Here is a 17920-nt window from a genome sequence, read left to right on the forward strand (position 1 = left end):
TGAGCCAAAGGCTCAAAGAGCTAATGCTATGGCCATTTCTGCAGTGTGCGTTAACTTTTTAGAATATGGGCCATATCTCAAGAACCCTTTGGCCAGTTTTTGTCAAATTCGTCACAGAGTATCCTTGGCCCAAGGGCTTTCATTTTTAAGCTAGGGATGTGACCCTTAAACAAGGGGAGATAAGGAAAATAAAAACAAAAGTAGTGGTTGCTAAAAATCTCAAGAACCACTGAGCAGATTATCGCCAAACTTAAACACTAGAATGAGGATATGCTGTAGATTAAAAATTGTTTAAGGCATCACCCCGGGGCAAAGGGTCGACCAAAAATTATGTTTTGTTAAAACTTTGATATTTTGCTTACTATAAGGCCTAGGATCATCAAATCTTGTCAGTTGATGTTTCTTTGGACCTTATATCATGTTGATTCAAAAGTAGGTCATGGTGACCTACTTTTTGAATTTGCATTTATTCATTTTCAATTTGAATTTGATGCATATATTGGATGAAACCTATGATCATAAAACTTGTCAGTTTATGCATTATTGGGCCTGGAAGTATGTCAACTAAAAAGTTGATTACTGTGACCTACTTTTAAAATTTATGGCTAATCATTTACAAAACATTTAAGGTCATTATTTCAGATACTGAGAGGTTGAGAGTCAACAAACCTTGTAAGTTGATGCATCTTAGGCCTTAAAACATATCTATCAAAAAGTAGGTCACAGTGACCTACTTTTTGTATTTGGCAAGCATTTATTTTCAAATTGTTTTAGAGGCATACTTTTGACATTTTGAGGCCTATGATCATCAAACTTTGTCAGTTGATGCATCTTGGGTCTTCGGAGTATGTAAACTGAAAATTAGGTCATCATGACCTACTTTTGAAATCTAATGGCAATATTCAAATATTTTTTTCAGAAACTAATTGTCTAAGAATCATCAAACTTTGTCAGTTGATGCATATTGGGTACTTGAAGTGTGTTAACTTAAAAGTAGGTCACTGTGACTACTTTTGGGAGTTTAAGTCTATATATTAATATTTTTTCAGATACTAATTGGCTTTAAATCATCAAACTTTTTCAGTTGATGCATCTTGGGTCCTTGGAGTATGTCAACTGAAAAGTGGGTCACCTTGACCAACTTTTGAAATTTTATGGCTATACAGTGTATTTAAATATTCCAGGTACTAACTGGCTTAAAATCATCAAACTTTGTCAGTTGATGCATTTTGGGTCCTCTGGGTATGTCAACTGAAAAGTACGTCACCATGACCTACTTTTGAAATTTTATGGCTATATTTAAATATTTCAGATAATATTGGGTACTTGAAGTGTGTCAACTGAAAAGTAGGTCACTGTGACCTACTTTTGGAATTTCAAGGCTTTATCTAAATATGTAGAGGCTTCAAATAGAAGTAATAGGTTTTAAAATTTATCAGAAGAGCAGTTTAAGGCCCTTGGGACTCTCGTCTATGTTAGATCACGTTTTATGAAATACAGTCTTTCCATTATTGTACATGAGCAGGGTCGCTTGATTCCAAGTGTGTGGCAGGCTTTACTCAGTTGAATTCTACCAGAATCATGTATGCAATAGTTTGACTTAAATCTACATGTATACTACATGGGGATGTCTGTATATTCATATTACTAATAGTAGTCTTGGGCCTGTTTTAGAAAAACTTGCAACCAAGACTGAAAACTTTAGTTGATTGTAAAATCTTGCAAAATTAATGATTTCTGTTAAAAATTGGTTGCTTAAAAATATCTAGCTTCTTCAAGAAAATATTAAAACCATTTTCAAATTAGTGTACAATAGGAAGGCATATGGAAAATTACATTATGGTCTTAATTGTAAGTTCTTTTGAAAGCAGCCCAGTGGTTTTTTAAGAAATCAAAAAATGTAACAGAGTTAGGAGTCGACAGAGAATAGACAAACTTTGATCAAACTTTCAGCTCGGGTGAGCTAAAAATAAACTCTTTACATGATTTCAATTTTACAGATTTATTATAAGCCAGATATTTAAATTTTATCATATATTACATTAAGACAATGGTAACACAGATTTACACGTGTACAGTTGAACATCATTATGGTGTGTATACTACATCATCTACTTTAGGATGAACAGTACATGGTTCAAACATTTAAAAAATAATTGTATGGTGATAACATTAAACCATTCATAAAGGTTAATTCATCAAATAAAGTGCAACATGTATAAATATTCATTTATAAAGGGGTTGGTCTTCTGTAGTATTTCATATATAGTATATTGAGGAGGATTTTTTAATAGCATTCCTCATATACATGTATATCAATTTAAGCACTTCAACTGAGCAGCTATAAAAATAACACAAAAACTGTTCCATCATCACAGAACACATATCAATAAATAGCATGCTAACATCTTGTACGGAAGAACCTGGATTTTTTAAGAGGTACAGTGTTATCCAAGAATGTTAATGCTGTGTAAAGAGAACCGGGTCACTGCAATTGACTGAATTCCTGTGACTTTTTTTTTTTTAATAAATTTACATCCTCGAGACCAGAAATTTTTTTTTTTCTCAAAGTCTACTATTTTTTCCTGTCTAGAAAACATTTCTTTTCCCTTTTTTGGGTTCTTTTTTGTCTTATACACTCAATATCCACTATAAAAAAAAGGTGTTTTTATTATCATTTAATAAATGACTCAAACAGGTACATGTAGAATTTCAGTCACATATAGAGAACATCTATTCTTAAATAATGGTCCCTACAGATACTATGTGAAAATGATAAAAGTTAAACAAAATATTTAGTTGCCAAGGATGATTCGTGACTGAAACCAATATCAAAAAACAAGAACCACATCATACAAGAAAATTACAGTGCAAAGCTGGTAAAAATGATTTACCAAAAACAAAGAACTCATTATGCAAAAAAAAAAGTTAAAGCAGAGTACAAACAATATGTCAAAAGCATTCAGGTATTTGTAGGTGTATTTCTCATTTATTTACTTTCAAATCCATTACCTCTAAAAATCTTGCTGTCCTGTTTTCGCTTTACCAGGATTGTAGAATACGTTTACCCCAATTTTCTTCAATTTGTTTTTTTTATTATACTACTAAAAAATACTGTTAATATCAATAAGTTTACATTCCTGAAGGATTGATCTATATAAACCAATTCTACTTGAGCACTACTGGTCTACATTGCACAATACAAACATGTATGCTGTTCTTGAGATCCAATAAAATCAGGCATACACCTTTATGTGGGTTTTGAGCAAAGAGAAATCAGCTTCACACACATTAAGTGGGAACCAAAGATAAATTTTGGGTCATATTTTCAATTAAAATACTCCTAAATAAGACCATCTTTTGATGTAATGATTTGTAGCTGCAAAAAACATTCGGTTTAAGCACATTCTCTGCTTCTACATAAAAAAGAGAAAAAAATAACTGCTACACCATGATTCAAACTTTGTTGAAGAAGCAACATTCGTACAGTATAACCCACATCATAAAATTGCGGAGTTGGCTTGAAAATTATTTGAGAATGATACATGTATATTCATATCCCTTATCTCACGGAGTTTTCTTGAAATCTTCCTCAAATGTATTCATCAACTTTGAAAACAATTTTAAACATGATCATTTTGTGAATAGTTTTACTGAATCCACAATCATAAGAATCTATATACACTGTATAAAGCCTTGATAAAGAAAATATATATGTTCACTACTTGTTTCTGGAGTAGAATGCATGATTTGTAATGACCAAATATCTGTGTTCACACAAAATCTTACAGAAGTATTATTAATTGTAAAACTATGGTTAGCAAATATAAAGCAGTAACTTGGGTATAAATAACTAATAATTTAAATCAGTATTAAAAAATAAATCATGAAGATGTAAACAATAAAAAAGTACTCAAATAATCAGGACTATTCTATATCCCATTTATCAAGCCAGCAAAACAACTGCATTACTGAAAGAATGAAATTTCATGGTTTCATAACAATTCAATAGTTATGCATGTATTATTATACTGTGGTACTACAGTACAAAAAAGTTGCCATAACAACTGGTAACTATTTTCAACATTTCATATTAACTTGTACACATACACAGAAACTAAATACATTCATGGATCATTGCACAAGTTTCAAGTTTTGTTTTTCAGATAAAATGATTACAAAATTGGCCAATGAAATAGCCACCTATTTGATTGACAAAACTTCGTTTTGGCTCCCTTCAAAATGAAATGTGGGTAGACACCGATGCAGTTTTAGTTAAAATAACCAAGGAAAAGAGAAAATGTCTGTGTTGAATTCCACAAAATTCTGTTGTAACACCAGCAGCAGATAGCAGATCACACATCACAGGGTTAACAATGCCTCCAATCAAATGTGGTTTATCTGGTTTGGAACCAGTCAATAATTCCACTCATTGGTCAGAATACAGCACCAAAGAATATAATTTGGTCTCCATTCTATTCTTATTTCTCTCTTGCCCTGCATACTCAGACACACATCCATTTGCTCATAATAGACAGCATTATACTGTTTTCTATCTAGCATTCATTGCTTGTTGTATGGCTACAAAAGATAAAAACAAGAAATCACTTATGAGGACATAGTTGTAATGTGAAATACTGTAAAAGCAGAAATATTCCTTGGGTTTCCTTTTGTTTATTTTGTTGTTAATAATTATCAACGAAATTAAATCCCACACGTCACAATAAAGTTAATGTTATATAAAAGTGCAGATAATCCATGACAAAGACAAGTGGATGCTCATCATCAAACAATAGACCTTATTTTGTTTCAATATCACCAAATAGATCAATAAATACTTTCATCGGTCACTCTAACAATATTTTTTTTATGCCCCCGTATCGAAGATTCCGGGGTATATAGTTTTTGCCCTGTCCATCCGTCTGTCTGTCTGTTTATCTGTTTTCCCCCAAAAACTTTAACATTGCTCATAACTTTTGATTGGTTAGAGATATGGCTATCATATTTCACATGTGTATTCCTTGTGACAATGCCTTTCTTTGGGTACCATCATATTTAACCTTTTGACCTTGACCTTGGAGTTTGACCCAATTTTGCAAAATTTTACCCAACTTTAACCTTGGCCATAACTTTGGAACAGTTATTGCTAGGGCTTTCATATTTCACATGTGTATTTCTTGTGAGAAAGCCTTTCCTTCAGCACGATTAATTTTGACCATTTGACCTTGATGTTTGACTTACTTTTGAAAAACTTTAACATTTTCCATATCTTTTCAATGGTTGCTACTAGGGCTTTCATATTTCACAGGTATATTCCTTGGGACAAGACCTTACTTTGGGTACCCACATATTTGATTTGCATTTGAGAAAGTTTAACCTTCGCTATAAGTTGCCATACGGGGGCATCAGTGTTTCACAAACACATCTTGTTTTCTTTTTTTTTTAAAGAAGTTATTAACAGGATAAAAAGTAGCCTTACCAGCAATGATTTCTGACTTCATTTTGTTCATTTCTTGTCTCATTTCTGTGAGGATTTCTTGTTTAAGAGATTCCATGTCACTCGGCCCATTACTGGTCACTGCTGGGGAGGAGGAGGTGACTTCCTGGCCCGTTAATGAAGGCTGGCGTCTGTCAAAAATCAAGCAAACAAGTGTTCAGAATTTCTGCTATCTATTAAAACTTAGTGAAACAGTTTCATGTATTTAACAAAATAATATAATTTATGTAAAAACATACTCACTTTCCACACCAAACAAAAATACATGTACTGAATGATTGACTAAGGTAGATAGTTAACATGCCAAGCACTGGTTTCTGTTAATTTACTCGTCATTTTAAAAAGTGTTGTTTTGTTACCACTGATATTTGCAAAGGCACTCAGAAAGTATCATTATATGCTTGTGTGGTAAATAAATACAATAAGTGAAAAAAAAAAAGCACATTCAAATAATTATTCAAAGAAACAAAAGTTTTAATTACGAAATTTTCTAGCAATGAAAGTCCATGCAGTTAATAATAAATTTCAATAATCTCAGAATAAAGTGTGAAAGGAAAACAAGTATTCTTTTATAAATTCATCCAGAATTAACTGCTGACACCATAATCTACAGTGTAATCACATAATACACAGTAATACTAATTAACAAAACATTCCAGACATTCTTTTGTTAATACAAACATGCAAGGCTAAAGAAGATGTATGAACAATGTAGAAAGTGGAATATGAATAAATGTGAATGTTTAATATTTTTATCTCTTCAACTCAAACAAACCCAAATGCTTGCAGACTCTGCATAAGCCTATCTAATTGCATCTCATCAGAACTAGAAATGGGGAAAAGAGAAGCAAATGAATTTGTTGCTGTGAATAAAACTCACGAAAATGCTTTATTAAATGAAGGTCGTGTTTGAACTTCTCCTGAAATTCGATTGGAGAATTCTGTTGATATGGAGGGAGATGATGATGAGGTCCTTGCAAAATTCCGGGGGAGGGTGCTAGCAGAACTATGAACACCAAGATATCATATATCATCACTCTAGCAGGTATCATAAATATTTCTATACTTCACTACCAACAATTCTAAGCATGAAGAACAATGCCACAAAGTAGGTGATTATACAGTAACACAAAAAAGGCATGACATGAATTCAAAATTGGCTAAGAAAAGTGACAAAAAAAGCAATGCATTACAACAGCCACAACTGACACTTACAAAAGAACAGTAATTTTATAAGCTTTTTTAAAAATATAAACTTGCTGAACAAATACTTACAAACACACATAAATTTTCAGACTCCCTTCCCCTGGATTAAACAGGGCAATTTTTTTAAGTTTACTAGACTTACTTTCTCACTGGAGTGGGTGAACTTGTGTTTCCATTCATTATCTTGGCTGGGGCAGGTGGTGGAGGATGGGATCCCCCTCGCTTACTTCTGTCTTCTGGGGGAGTGGATCCCTCACTCTGCTGCAAATGATTTAGTACATACTTACAGATGGATCTTTTACAATTCATAAACTTATCCTGGCACATATAGTCCAGTCCAGTTTTGATATCACATGCATGTACAAGGAAAAATCCTCAATAAAAATTTTTATATTAAGTTGTCATTTTTTGTATTACTTCAAAATAATTAACTAAAAAGAAAAAAAAGAGAAATGTAAACTACAGAGTACTTACCAAATCATTCTGAGAGGCTTTCTTCCTCATGGCTAGTTTTTTGGCGAGGTCACTCATAAAGTCACCTCCCCCTCCTCCTCCACCTCCACTACCACCACCACCACTGCTACTGCTGCCACCACTACTTTCTTCATTCTGCAAGAAATGAACATATTTTTTGGAAAAAAAATCTTTTATTGGCTTGTTAAGAAATTTCACAGCATGGCACATAATAAGCCCAACAGGAACCTTGTCATCATAATTGCTTTAGAGCCTTATACGAGGGTCATTCAAAAAATACGTAGACAATATTGCTCTTCAAGATTTCATTTTTACAAGATTTATGATCAACACATTTCCAAGTGCAAAAACATTTATTTTGTCCTTGTGTAAAGTTTCATTCCATTTGATTAAATAGAACAGAACTCATGTTACTTAATTAATTCATCTTGAAATCATTTTGAAAAAAAATGGCCGCAAAATTTAAAAAATAAGGTCTCCATGACCTACTTTTGAGTCAACATGACATAAGGTCCTTAGATGCATCAACTGACAAGATTAGATGATCCTAGTCCTTATAGCAAGCAAAATATCAACATTTTAATAAAATGTAATTTTTGGTCAACTTTGAAGTGACCTTGAGACAACGCCCTTTGCCCCAGGGTGATGCCTTGAACAATTTTTAATCTACAACATATCCTCATCTTTTTGTATAAGTTTGGTGATAATCTGCCCATTGGTTCTTGAGAAGAAGATTTTTAGCAACCAGTACTTTTGGTTTTAGTTACCTAATTATCTCCCCTTGTTTAAGGGTCACAACCTTGAGTTATGGCCCATATTCTAAAAAGTTTAAGCACACCGCAAAAATGGCAATAGCATTAGCTCTTTGAGCCTTTGGCTCAGAAGAGCTAAAAATAAAATTAGACCCTATCAAACACTTCTTTCCCTAGTAGTCTCATAAGAAAGTTTATACTACATACAAATTCATGTTTTTATCACACAAGTTGAACACAATCATCTTTCATCTCTGTATAAGTTATTGGTTGTACTTACAGGTGCTTTCTTTAATTTTGCAGATTGTAAAGCAGCAGCTAATCCTCCACCACCTCCACTAGGAGCCTTGGGGGGTCCAGATGCAGGGGGCGGTGGTGCCCCTGGAGGAGGAGGAGCTCCTGGAGCTGGTGGTGCAGGGGGAGCTGCTGGGGCTGGTGGTGCAGGGGGAGCTGCTGGGGCTGGTGGTGCAGCAGGGGCTGAGGGAGCAGGTGGGGGTCCTGGTGGTGCCTGTGGTTGAGATGGCACCTGTGGTGGAATGTTTGATTGTGCCTGCTCCATTGGTTGTGCATGGCTGTACTGAGAAGGAGGGGCTGCAAAATTACATGTCCATATATATTCAGTATTGGTTTTTTTTTTTTTTTGCTCACTTTGCTTTCAGAGTTAAGGATAAAATTACCAAAGTTAAAGTTAGTTAAACAATAGTTAAAGTATGAATGGGCAACTGCCAAGTCAAAATATAGCAAAAACAGTAGGGATGGCAATCGAATACAGAATTGCTAATCGGTTAACCGAAAGACGTTCCGACCGATTAACCGGTTAATCGTATCAAAACAGACATTTTCTTAACATATTTTTTTTTTCAAGTAGCGCTATTCATATACACAAGAAGACTGAAAAAGAAGTTAAAAGTTAAAAACAGTCTGTTTATCTTAATCAGGAAACTACATGTAAATATATTTTATTTCAATTTCAATAAACAAGAAAAAAAAATAAGAAAACCATGAAACATGTCTGAGAAATCGGACATTGATAATTTTCCAGAGCATAATGTCATACAGGTTCATTTTGCATTGTCACAATTATCAAAACTATGACTGAACTTTCACTTAATTTACAATGTTTGTCTAATAATATAATTTAATAGATAACGGCAAAAGACACACACACCAATTCATAGTGCTCAACAGTGATTTAATATCATTTAATATCATTAAAGAATTACAAGACAATCGGGGTAACGACGTGGTGTTTTTAAAAACAGTAATTAACTTCACAAACTGACCAATTACTCCGCAATCTCGAACTGTAAAGCCATAATTACCTAAATTATCAAATTTTATGCAGAAGTTTCTTTTTTACAAATGAATTTTATGAAAATTGCATTCAAATTTACAATTGTCATATATTTTATTTTTTTTTCTGACTAACCGATTACAGATTTTCTAACCGATTACCATCGTTCCGACCGAGTAATCGGTTAACCGGTTACAAATTGCCATCCTTAAAAAACAGACATTTCTTAGAAACAGCAAATATATCAAAGCTGTAGACATTATACCATCTTCTGTTTTCTGTATTTGAGTTTGAACTGTGAACTGTTAAACATGTATCATTTGTCAACACTTGCAGATATACATGCATTGTAAACCACTTTTTATTCATGAGAACTTTATTTTCATGTTATTACGCGAGACAGTGTGCTCGCGAAAATTTCATTCTCGCGTATATTAGTATTCCTAAAGATTATATATAGCAATAACCACAATTTGTGAAAATTTTGTTTTGCTAATAAAGAGTCAATGAATATCTTGGGAAAATAAAATGTAGCGAAAATTAAGTGATCTACAGTATATAGTAATTCCAAGTTCAATAATACACCTTTGCATAAAATATGAATAATTCTTAAGCCACTCTTCCAAATTTTTTTTTATAGTATGAACAATTTATGCATTGCTCTTCACTGCATAAGACATATTTCTATGATTTTGTTATTCAACATGTTCAACTGTACCATGTAAAACACACTTTTAAGTGAATTCTGAATCAATACAATAAAGAACTACGTGTATATGAATGACCATACTACTGCAAATATGAAAAAAAAAAAAGTAGATTAAAGGAGGCAAACCCTTATATCAAAGGAATAATCAGTGAGTTTATTAGTATGGGTTTTAGTTATGCATCTAGGTAATACAGCACAGCATTCCTATATAAATCATCCATAAAGGTTTGGTCAATGTGGTTACAGATACATATACCAGCAATCTGATGAATGGACCTGCTCCAAAAAGTTGTACCTTTTACTCAACCTTAATATATAGATCTGGCCAAGTATCAAAAAAAAAATTACACCATACCTAGATGCATCATCAAATCAAATCTGATTCATATGGAGCTTGTAGTAACTTCACTTGATCAAAAAACTATGAATTGGCCATTCACTCAGTATAGGTCAGATGAAGCATTCAATGCTTGGCTAATACATGTAGTATGCATCCCCACTTTCATCTTCCAATCAAATTTGGTCCAGGTAGAGCTTATAGTTATTGAAAATATACCTCCTCCAAGTCTGGACTTAACTTATTATCTTAAAAGCATAATTCAGTTACAGCAACTTGCATAAAACTGGTGGTCAACCATGCAAATTAGATCAAAATTTGGAAATGGACCTGCTCTAACGGCTTAAAGGGGGAGGAAATAAGCACCTACTTCAAATTTACCTGGTCTTATAACCCCTGTCAATCACCTGAAATTAAGCCTGAGATTGGATACTTGGATTTGACTGACATTTAGTTTTCCGCTTTTGTGTACATCATGTGTACCTTGTACCTTGTCTGAATATCGTACCAACCATCGAATTAACATTCAGGCTTTTGATGCCTACCGCATATGTCAACATGATAAAGCTCTTTCTTTTTTAATTCTTAGGAATATGCTATAAATATACCGGTAATTCTGCCAAATAATTAAATGCTAGGAAAAATCATGCTTATATATTTAAAATGTAATTTAAGAAGGGTGAATTTCATTTCACGATTACAATCGATAGTTATACTGACAGTTAGTCAAAACATAACTTCACGTAAATTTATTTTAATTTAAACAGAATATACCGACCCTCTTTTGAAGTATCATTTAATTAAATATAATAATATATCTTTTTTAAAATGATTATGACAACACTGTGATATTGTTCAAGTGAAATTTTATAAAGACAAGTACATGACTGTACGTGTCGCTTTTCTTAGAGACATTGTGAAGAAAGTTACGGTATAATAACCAGTTTTAGAAGAAAAATTAGTCGTATTACATTATCTTGCTTTGTTTATAATACTTGAAATTATGAATCCCGATGGGAGAAAAAGTAGGATACAGATAATTCAATTCCCATTTCGCCTAACTGTCGGGGGACCACACCCGGCCCAAAGACCTGACCATTTTTGAAGCCCATGCGTCATCCTGGAAAAATTACGTAGGAATTATCTTTAAAACAGAATTATTTAGTTTATTATAAATCTGTTTTACTTAGAGACTTATTAAATAAGTCTTACTTACTCAGAGACTTATTCATGACCACCTTTCTTCTTTCGTTTTGCCACACGGGTTGCAATTCAGATTACTTTCCTTTGTATCGCCAGCTTACAACGAAAGATTTTGGTCCAATATTCATTTTAACATTTGAAATTAATTAATTAATTAGCAAACACACAGCTATATTGAAATTGCCTAATTATTAAAACATATTAATTCTAAAAGAAGGAATTGAACTAGGAGTATGTCCCCAACAAAAATTTAGCATGTTTTATTTAGTAAATTTGACGGTCAACATTTCGATTGATCAACAAAAAACAATGACATTGTTTTACCATGTCGTAGGAAAACATACATGTACAGGTAATACAGGTAACATCCTGTGTATATAGGTAGGTATACACAAGCCAGTGTGGGTCCCTCGGGGCTTCACAGCCGTTTCGATTAAGCTCCACCCCACACTAAACTTACCTGAGGAAAACCGAATAGTTGAAAACCTCGGCCTTTAACCTGGGAGGTCTTGTACGTGCTCCCTTCTTCCTAAAGGTTTATAATTTCTACTCGTGGCTGATAATTATTTTTCTTAAAAACATATTTCAAAACATGGGAAATATCCTGAACTTACGTGCTCCTCCTGAAGGGTGCCTCTGATAATCCCCTGTGCTGCAAAAATAAAGGAAGTCCAAGTTTATATAGTGTATGTACACAATCAACCAGCAAACTAACTGCTTCTCATTGACTTTTTATGAATAAGATAATTTCTTATCAAACAAATTTATAAAAATTCTACAGTTAAAACTAAAACAAATCTGTATTTCTCTCTAATTTTATTATGATAAGCATAAATGTGGGCTTTTTAAGTTTTCCCCCCCCAATACATATTTTGTTTTTCATTGTTAGCTTCTCTCACTTTGACAATATAGCTGAATGAAAGCTGCAAGCATGCTGTTGGTGCTCCTAAATATATTGCATTAAAACAGATTTTATTTCTCTTTATTGATTCTGTTGTGGCCTGATTTACTTCTTCTCAATCAACCTTGGTCTACTTATCAAGAGAGCAGAAAATCCACAACTCACCCCCCCCCCCCCCCTTTCCATTTTTTTTTGTTTTAATTTGTGATTACTGAAAATCCCCTCTAAGATTTTATTTACAATGATGAAATTATTCAACAGTTTTTCAACCTCATTAAATATAATACAGTATACAAGTACAAATCATGATGAGGATTTTGAAAGTTACCATAACCCATGTGCAATCAAAAGTGAAAACACAAAACCTTAACACAGTGAATTCTTCAATGGTGTTAGTTTATAACATTGTCATTTTCCATGTGTTAAATATAAATGTAACAATTTGATCTTCAAACTTTGAACTTACTTTTCATTTGGTTCTCTATAGCAGAAAAAGTTTCAAAGAGATATGTTATCAATGTTGCAAATAGTATATATCAAAGATATGGTTTAAGACTGCATGATAAACTAGATGTGTCGTAACACCACTAATGCCCCCGCAGGCAGCCAAAATTTCAAAGGCCATATTTAGTTTTAAATTTGTTTGTGCACATGCAATTTAAACCTTATACATACATCCCTACAAAAGTAAAAGAGCGGAAACTAAAAATTTCTTATTTTTTTCTAAGTTCAAGGGGGATAACTCTATCAAAAAATCATTGAACCACAACTAAATTCAAACTTGACCTGTATTTTCTGGTAAAATACCTGCATATCCAATTCCAACCTTATACATACATCCCTACAAGAGTAAGAGAGCGGAAACCGAAAATTTCTTATTTTTTCTAACTTCAAGGGGGATAACTCTGTCAAAAATCATCGGACCACAACCAAATTCAAATTTGACCTAGATTTTCTGTATTTTCTGGTAAAATACCTGCATATGCAATTTCAACCTTATACATACATCCCTAAAGTTAGAGAGCCCAAACTGAAAAATTCCTATTTTTTTTTCCAACTTAAAGAGGGATAATTCTGTCAAAAATCATTGGACCATGACAAATTCAAACTTGACCTGCGTATTCCTATGACATATCCATTTATTATACTTCTGTTAAAATGTTTCCTATATAAAGTTAAGAAGGTAAAACAACTATCTTTATAGCCTCAAAATTTCCACACATAGCAAAGCTATACCCCGGGGTATAGTTTTTGCTATCCACCCCTCGGAAAATTTTCATGCAATTTTTGCCGCCAATTTTGATTTCCTGTAATCAATCTATAGACTTATGATGTCATCCTGACTTCAGTAGCATTGTGACGTCTTCAGGATTTCAGCTCATTCTAGCAGTGTTATCTTATTCCAAATACTTGTTCAAGACTCTTCTAATTTTTTTTTTAATGTTTTTACTATAGAACTGTAGTATCAGGTAAATCTAACCCTCAGAAATTATGATATACATCAGTATAATAAAACGCTTATCCACTGGCTGTGAGTGGGATAGCTCTTTCATCAAACCCTTGACAGGAACTATTCCCCTCGGGGAATGGTTCCTGTCGCGGGTTTGATAAAAGAGCTATCCCACTCACAGCCAGTGGATAAGTGTATAATGTCAAATATGAGTTGAATGTATACAACTGTTGCCAAGATAATGAACGGAAAGTCAATGATGACGAAATGACAGAATGCTTGAACAGGGTAACACTATATGCCCCGGCCATTTCATGGTGGGGGCATAAAAACACTCTGAAGGTCACCCATAGACAATTGTAAATGCCTTTTTAGATAAAAGAAATTACATGTACTACGGTGTAATCATTGTAATTACTTACTCTGGTCCATTTTGCTGGGGCTGGATTGGTACCCCTGGGGGTGGCATTACAGGGGGACCAGGTCTACCTGCATCTGGAAAGCATACAAAAGGAACAAGAAATTAATGATGAAAATTTCTTCAAATTTATACTGGAAAAGATGGCTTTACACATTTCATAATCACATTAACGAGGTATGGTAAACAAAATTTTTAAGATACTGATGTACCTTACTGATATGTACTATTTTTCATTACGTCACTTTACATTACAATGCCGTATATTAAACGGGTATTTTCTGTGGTTGGAAATTTTTGCGATTTGACCCCTGAAAGCTAGCAAATTAATTTTGACGTTTTCATTTTCTGTGGCTGCATTATACTGCAAAACTTTATTTACAATTTTTATGAACATCAATTTCTAAGGATTTGGCAGAACACTGCCGTGTTTACGTTTTATAAATTTGTTTAAAGACATGTTAATCAAAGGTGCATGAGAACTGGTACCAAGCTCAACTATCTTTTAATTAATCTTCGTCAACTATTTTCAAATCTTTTTTATTTCATACATCCATGAGCATAATTCTTTATTTTTAGAATATAGAGTAAGAAGTTATTAAAAATAATAATATTAAAGCAGGTTGACTGATATATCCACCACTTATCAGACTTGCACGTATAAAATATCTGAATTAATATTGAAAAAATATTTTGCAATTGTAATTTTTGCGGATTTGTCATATCCGCAAAAATTGGACAACTGCAGAAAATACCTGTTATACGGTATGTATAAGGTACTTTTTATATTAGCACTACTGTCAATACCAATAACTTAAGACATTATTTGGATAATCTTACTATTGATCGTATCTAAAGCAGTGGCCATGGCTTGAGCAAAGCATTCTGCATCCTCTTTATTGGCAAAGTTCAAACCATAAACCTGCCGGTTGTCTCGCCATTGATGAAACGTTGGTGTGGCTTGATTGTATTTCAGCCCACGTATAATTGCACAATTGATGACCACCTGAAAAATACAAAATTTTTACTTAATAACAGAAAATGTTAATAGCAAAGGATGACATAAGAGATTCTAAATTATCTTCTTTATAAACAGAGTACAAAGAACGGAGGGTCCCTAAAAATTTTTCTGATTGCAGCTTCCTGCTGACCAGTTTGAACTCCTTTTCCTTAAAAGTTGTTGTTTCAACAAATCATTTTGTATTGATTCTTGTGTGTGTGTTTTTCCCCCATAAATAACTAGATCTGTTTTGAAAGAACTACCCTTCCCCTCTTCCCCCCCCCCCCCCCCCCCCCCAAATCAGAATTACTCATCAAAGGGGAAAAACTGAGAATGGATAAAAGAATACTTTTATTGCAAATTCCTGTCACCTTTAACTTGTTGCATTGTAAATGTTGTTGGTTTAAGAGATCTTAATAAAAAATTATTATCTCTAAATGGAAAAAAAAAGCAAGATGTGTTTATGAAACACTGATGCCCCCAAATGGCAGCTTATGGCGAGGGTTAAAGTTTCAAAAATGCAAGTAAAACTTCAAGGTCAAAGTCAAGAGATAAAAAATGTTGGTATCCATAAAAGGTCTTGTCTCAACGAATATATCTGTGAAATATAAAAACCCTAGCACCAGCCATTGAAAAGTTATGGCAAAAGTTAAAAGTTTTTCAAAAGTAGGCCAAACATCAAGGTCAAATGGTCAAAAATTAATGGTGCGCAACGGAAGGTCTTGTCACATGAAATACACATGTGAAATATGAAAGCCCAAGCACCAACCATTCAAAAGTTATGGACATGCAAGTTTAAAGTTTTCAGAAGTAGGTCAAACTCCAAGGTCAAGAAAAAAAATGGTCAAAACTTTTAGAACCCAAGGAAAGGTCTCGTCACAAGAAATACACCTGTGAAATATGAAATTTCATTGTTCTAACCAATCATTAGTTATAGCCTAGGTTAAAGTTTTTAAAAATGGGTCAAAGTCAGGGCTCGACATTAACACTTGTCCGCTTGCTCGGTACCAGTGAAAAAAAATTACGGGCAAGTGAATATTGCTGGGCACTTGTCCGATTGGACAAGTGTATTTTAATGTAAAGGAGTCTCTAAATAATAATAAGAACGACTGTGAAAGATAATCGGTAGTTTCAAAACGGAAGCTGTACATAAAAAATCGGGATCGCTACTAATTGAGTTCACATTGATTCGGGATCGAAGTTCACTAATTGCATACTACTGAAAAGGCATGGATTCACAGGACTGATGGAACTTACGAACTTAACAAAGTTTGGTTCACTTGTGGACATTTATGTTGTTGTCCGGACAGAAAGCCTAAATAAAATTTCGTTTTATGTGTTTGTTGTAAATATCAATGACATCACGAATCAATCAAGCACATGTCATGTGTAATGGACTTTATTTTAGTTTTCAAGTTGACAGTATTAGATCTTTATTGGAAAATTTTCGGACAAGTGAAGTTGAAGTTCGGACAAGTAAATGTCTTGGTCACTTGTCCGAATGGACAAGTAGGGAAAAAAGTTAATGTCGAGCCCTGAAAGTCCAAGGTTAAGATCAACAAGAGGCCCAAGGACCTTAACTGTCACCTGAGTACAATACAACAATTTAGAGGATCCATAGAGTATTAAAATGAAATGAAAGGTGAAGCTTTGATGCCCAAAAGCAAGAAAAATAGGGTGATCAGGATCAACAAAATAATTAGTCTACTATTCATTAACAGTTCATAAATTAGGTTCTAATCTGTTCCCCATCTATCACTATCACCATATAGTATATTAACAAACTATCAGTGCTTTTGTACTATTTTAATTCCTTGTTGTAATCTGTTAGATTGGCCTCTCTTGGTCTTTGATGAACATTTAATAAGACAAGTTATTTTTGTCTCATTTTTATTTATCTATTACTTACAAGTCCACATGATCATTAAAACTATGAAAATACTTTTTGTATTATACAATAAAAATTCTTGCATAATTCTCTTATTCTATTAATTTTTCAAGTACATTATTTACAATGATTAATTATCAAAAGTAAATGGCAAAGGGGAATAACTCCTCTCAGTAGAATGCAAATTAACGGAGCCCTGGCTAGGACTAGAACACTTGACCAAATGGTCCAGATGTTCAAAAATCTGGTAAAAATACCCTTCCTTATTACAACTTTTACACTTTTTGCCTCTGATATGCCCAAGTGCAGAGAAGATTTTTAAAGAAATAATGCATTTTCACTACAGATTCACTATATTATCAATAGAGCCCCCCCCCCCCCCCCCCCTTCACCACCGAGAAACACCACAGCCTCTCACCCTGGGACCAGAAGTTTCAAGTTTGCTCATCATAAGTAATCACTTTGTTTAACTGCTTAACATTAAGGAGCAGACAGGATTATTTAATAGAATTAATGCATTTTCACTACATTATTAACAGCCATACCCTTATACCAGCACATCTGACCCAGGGGTCATGCAATTCACTACTCTGGAAGAAGCACTCTTGCTCATCATAACGATATACTTAGCTTCTTTGCTTTTTAACCAGAAGCAGAAAAGAATATTTTCAAAGAAATTTTGATTTTTCACTATATAATCAATAGAGCCCCCCCCCCCCAACCTTTTGACCAGAACCCTTGACCCATGAAATTCACAATTTTAGAAGAGGCATCCTTGCATATCATAACAA

At 33.6% G+C, this 17920-nt stretch overlaps 1 protein-coding gene across 4 annotated transcripts in view; it reads right to left on the reverse strand.

Moving 5' to 3' along the window:
* Positions 1-2307: 2307 nt before the first annotated feature.
* Positions 2308-17920, reverse strand: part of LOC133182251 (vasodilator-stimulated phosphoprotein-like) — a 29221-nt gene continuing 13608 nt past the window's right edge. For 3 of the 4 annotated variants that reach the window (XM_061317020.1, XM_061317019.1, XM_061317018.1), the window contains exons 3-10: positions 15082-15247; positions 14246-14318; positions 12087-12124; positions 8210-8520; positions 7178-7312; positions 6846-6964; positions 5480-5628; positions 2308-4581 (exon numbers count right to left, since the gene is read on the reverse strand). In XM_061317020.1, the coding sequence (XP_061173004.1) occupies positions 4553-4581; positions 5480-5628; positions 6846-6964; positions 7178-7312; positions 8210-8520; positions 12087-12124; positions 14246-14318; positions 15082-15247 (1020 nt within the window). In that variant the 3' untranslated portion in view covers positions 2308-4552. Of the gene's footprint in view, positions 4582-5479; positions 5629-6247; positions 6324-6845; positions 6965-7177; positions 7313-8209; positions 8521-12086; positions 12125-14245; positions 14319-15081; positions 15248-17920 lie in introns of those variants that run through there. The other variant, XM_061317021.1, reaches the window with a different exon arrangement.

This window comes from Saccostrea echinata, unplaced genomic scaffold (assembly GCF_033153115.1).
Source record: "Saccostrea echinata isolate AGI-Se365-2 ecotype Australia unplaced genomic scaffold, CSIRO_AGI_Sech_v1 ptg000009l, whole genome shotgun sequence".
Lineage (NCBI taxonomy): Eukaryota > Metazoa > Mollusca > Bivalvia > Ostreida > Ostreidae > Saccostrea > Saccostrea echinata.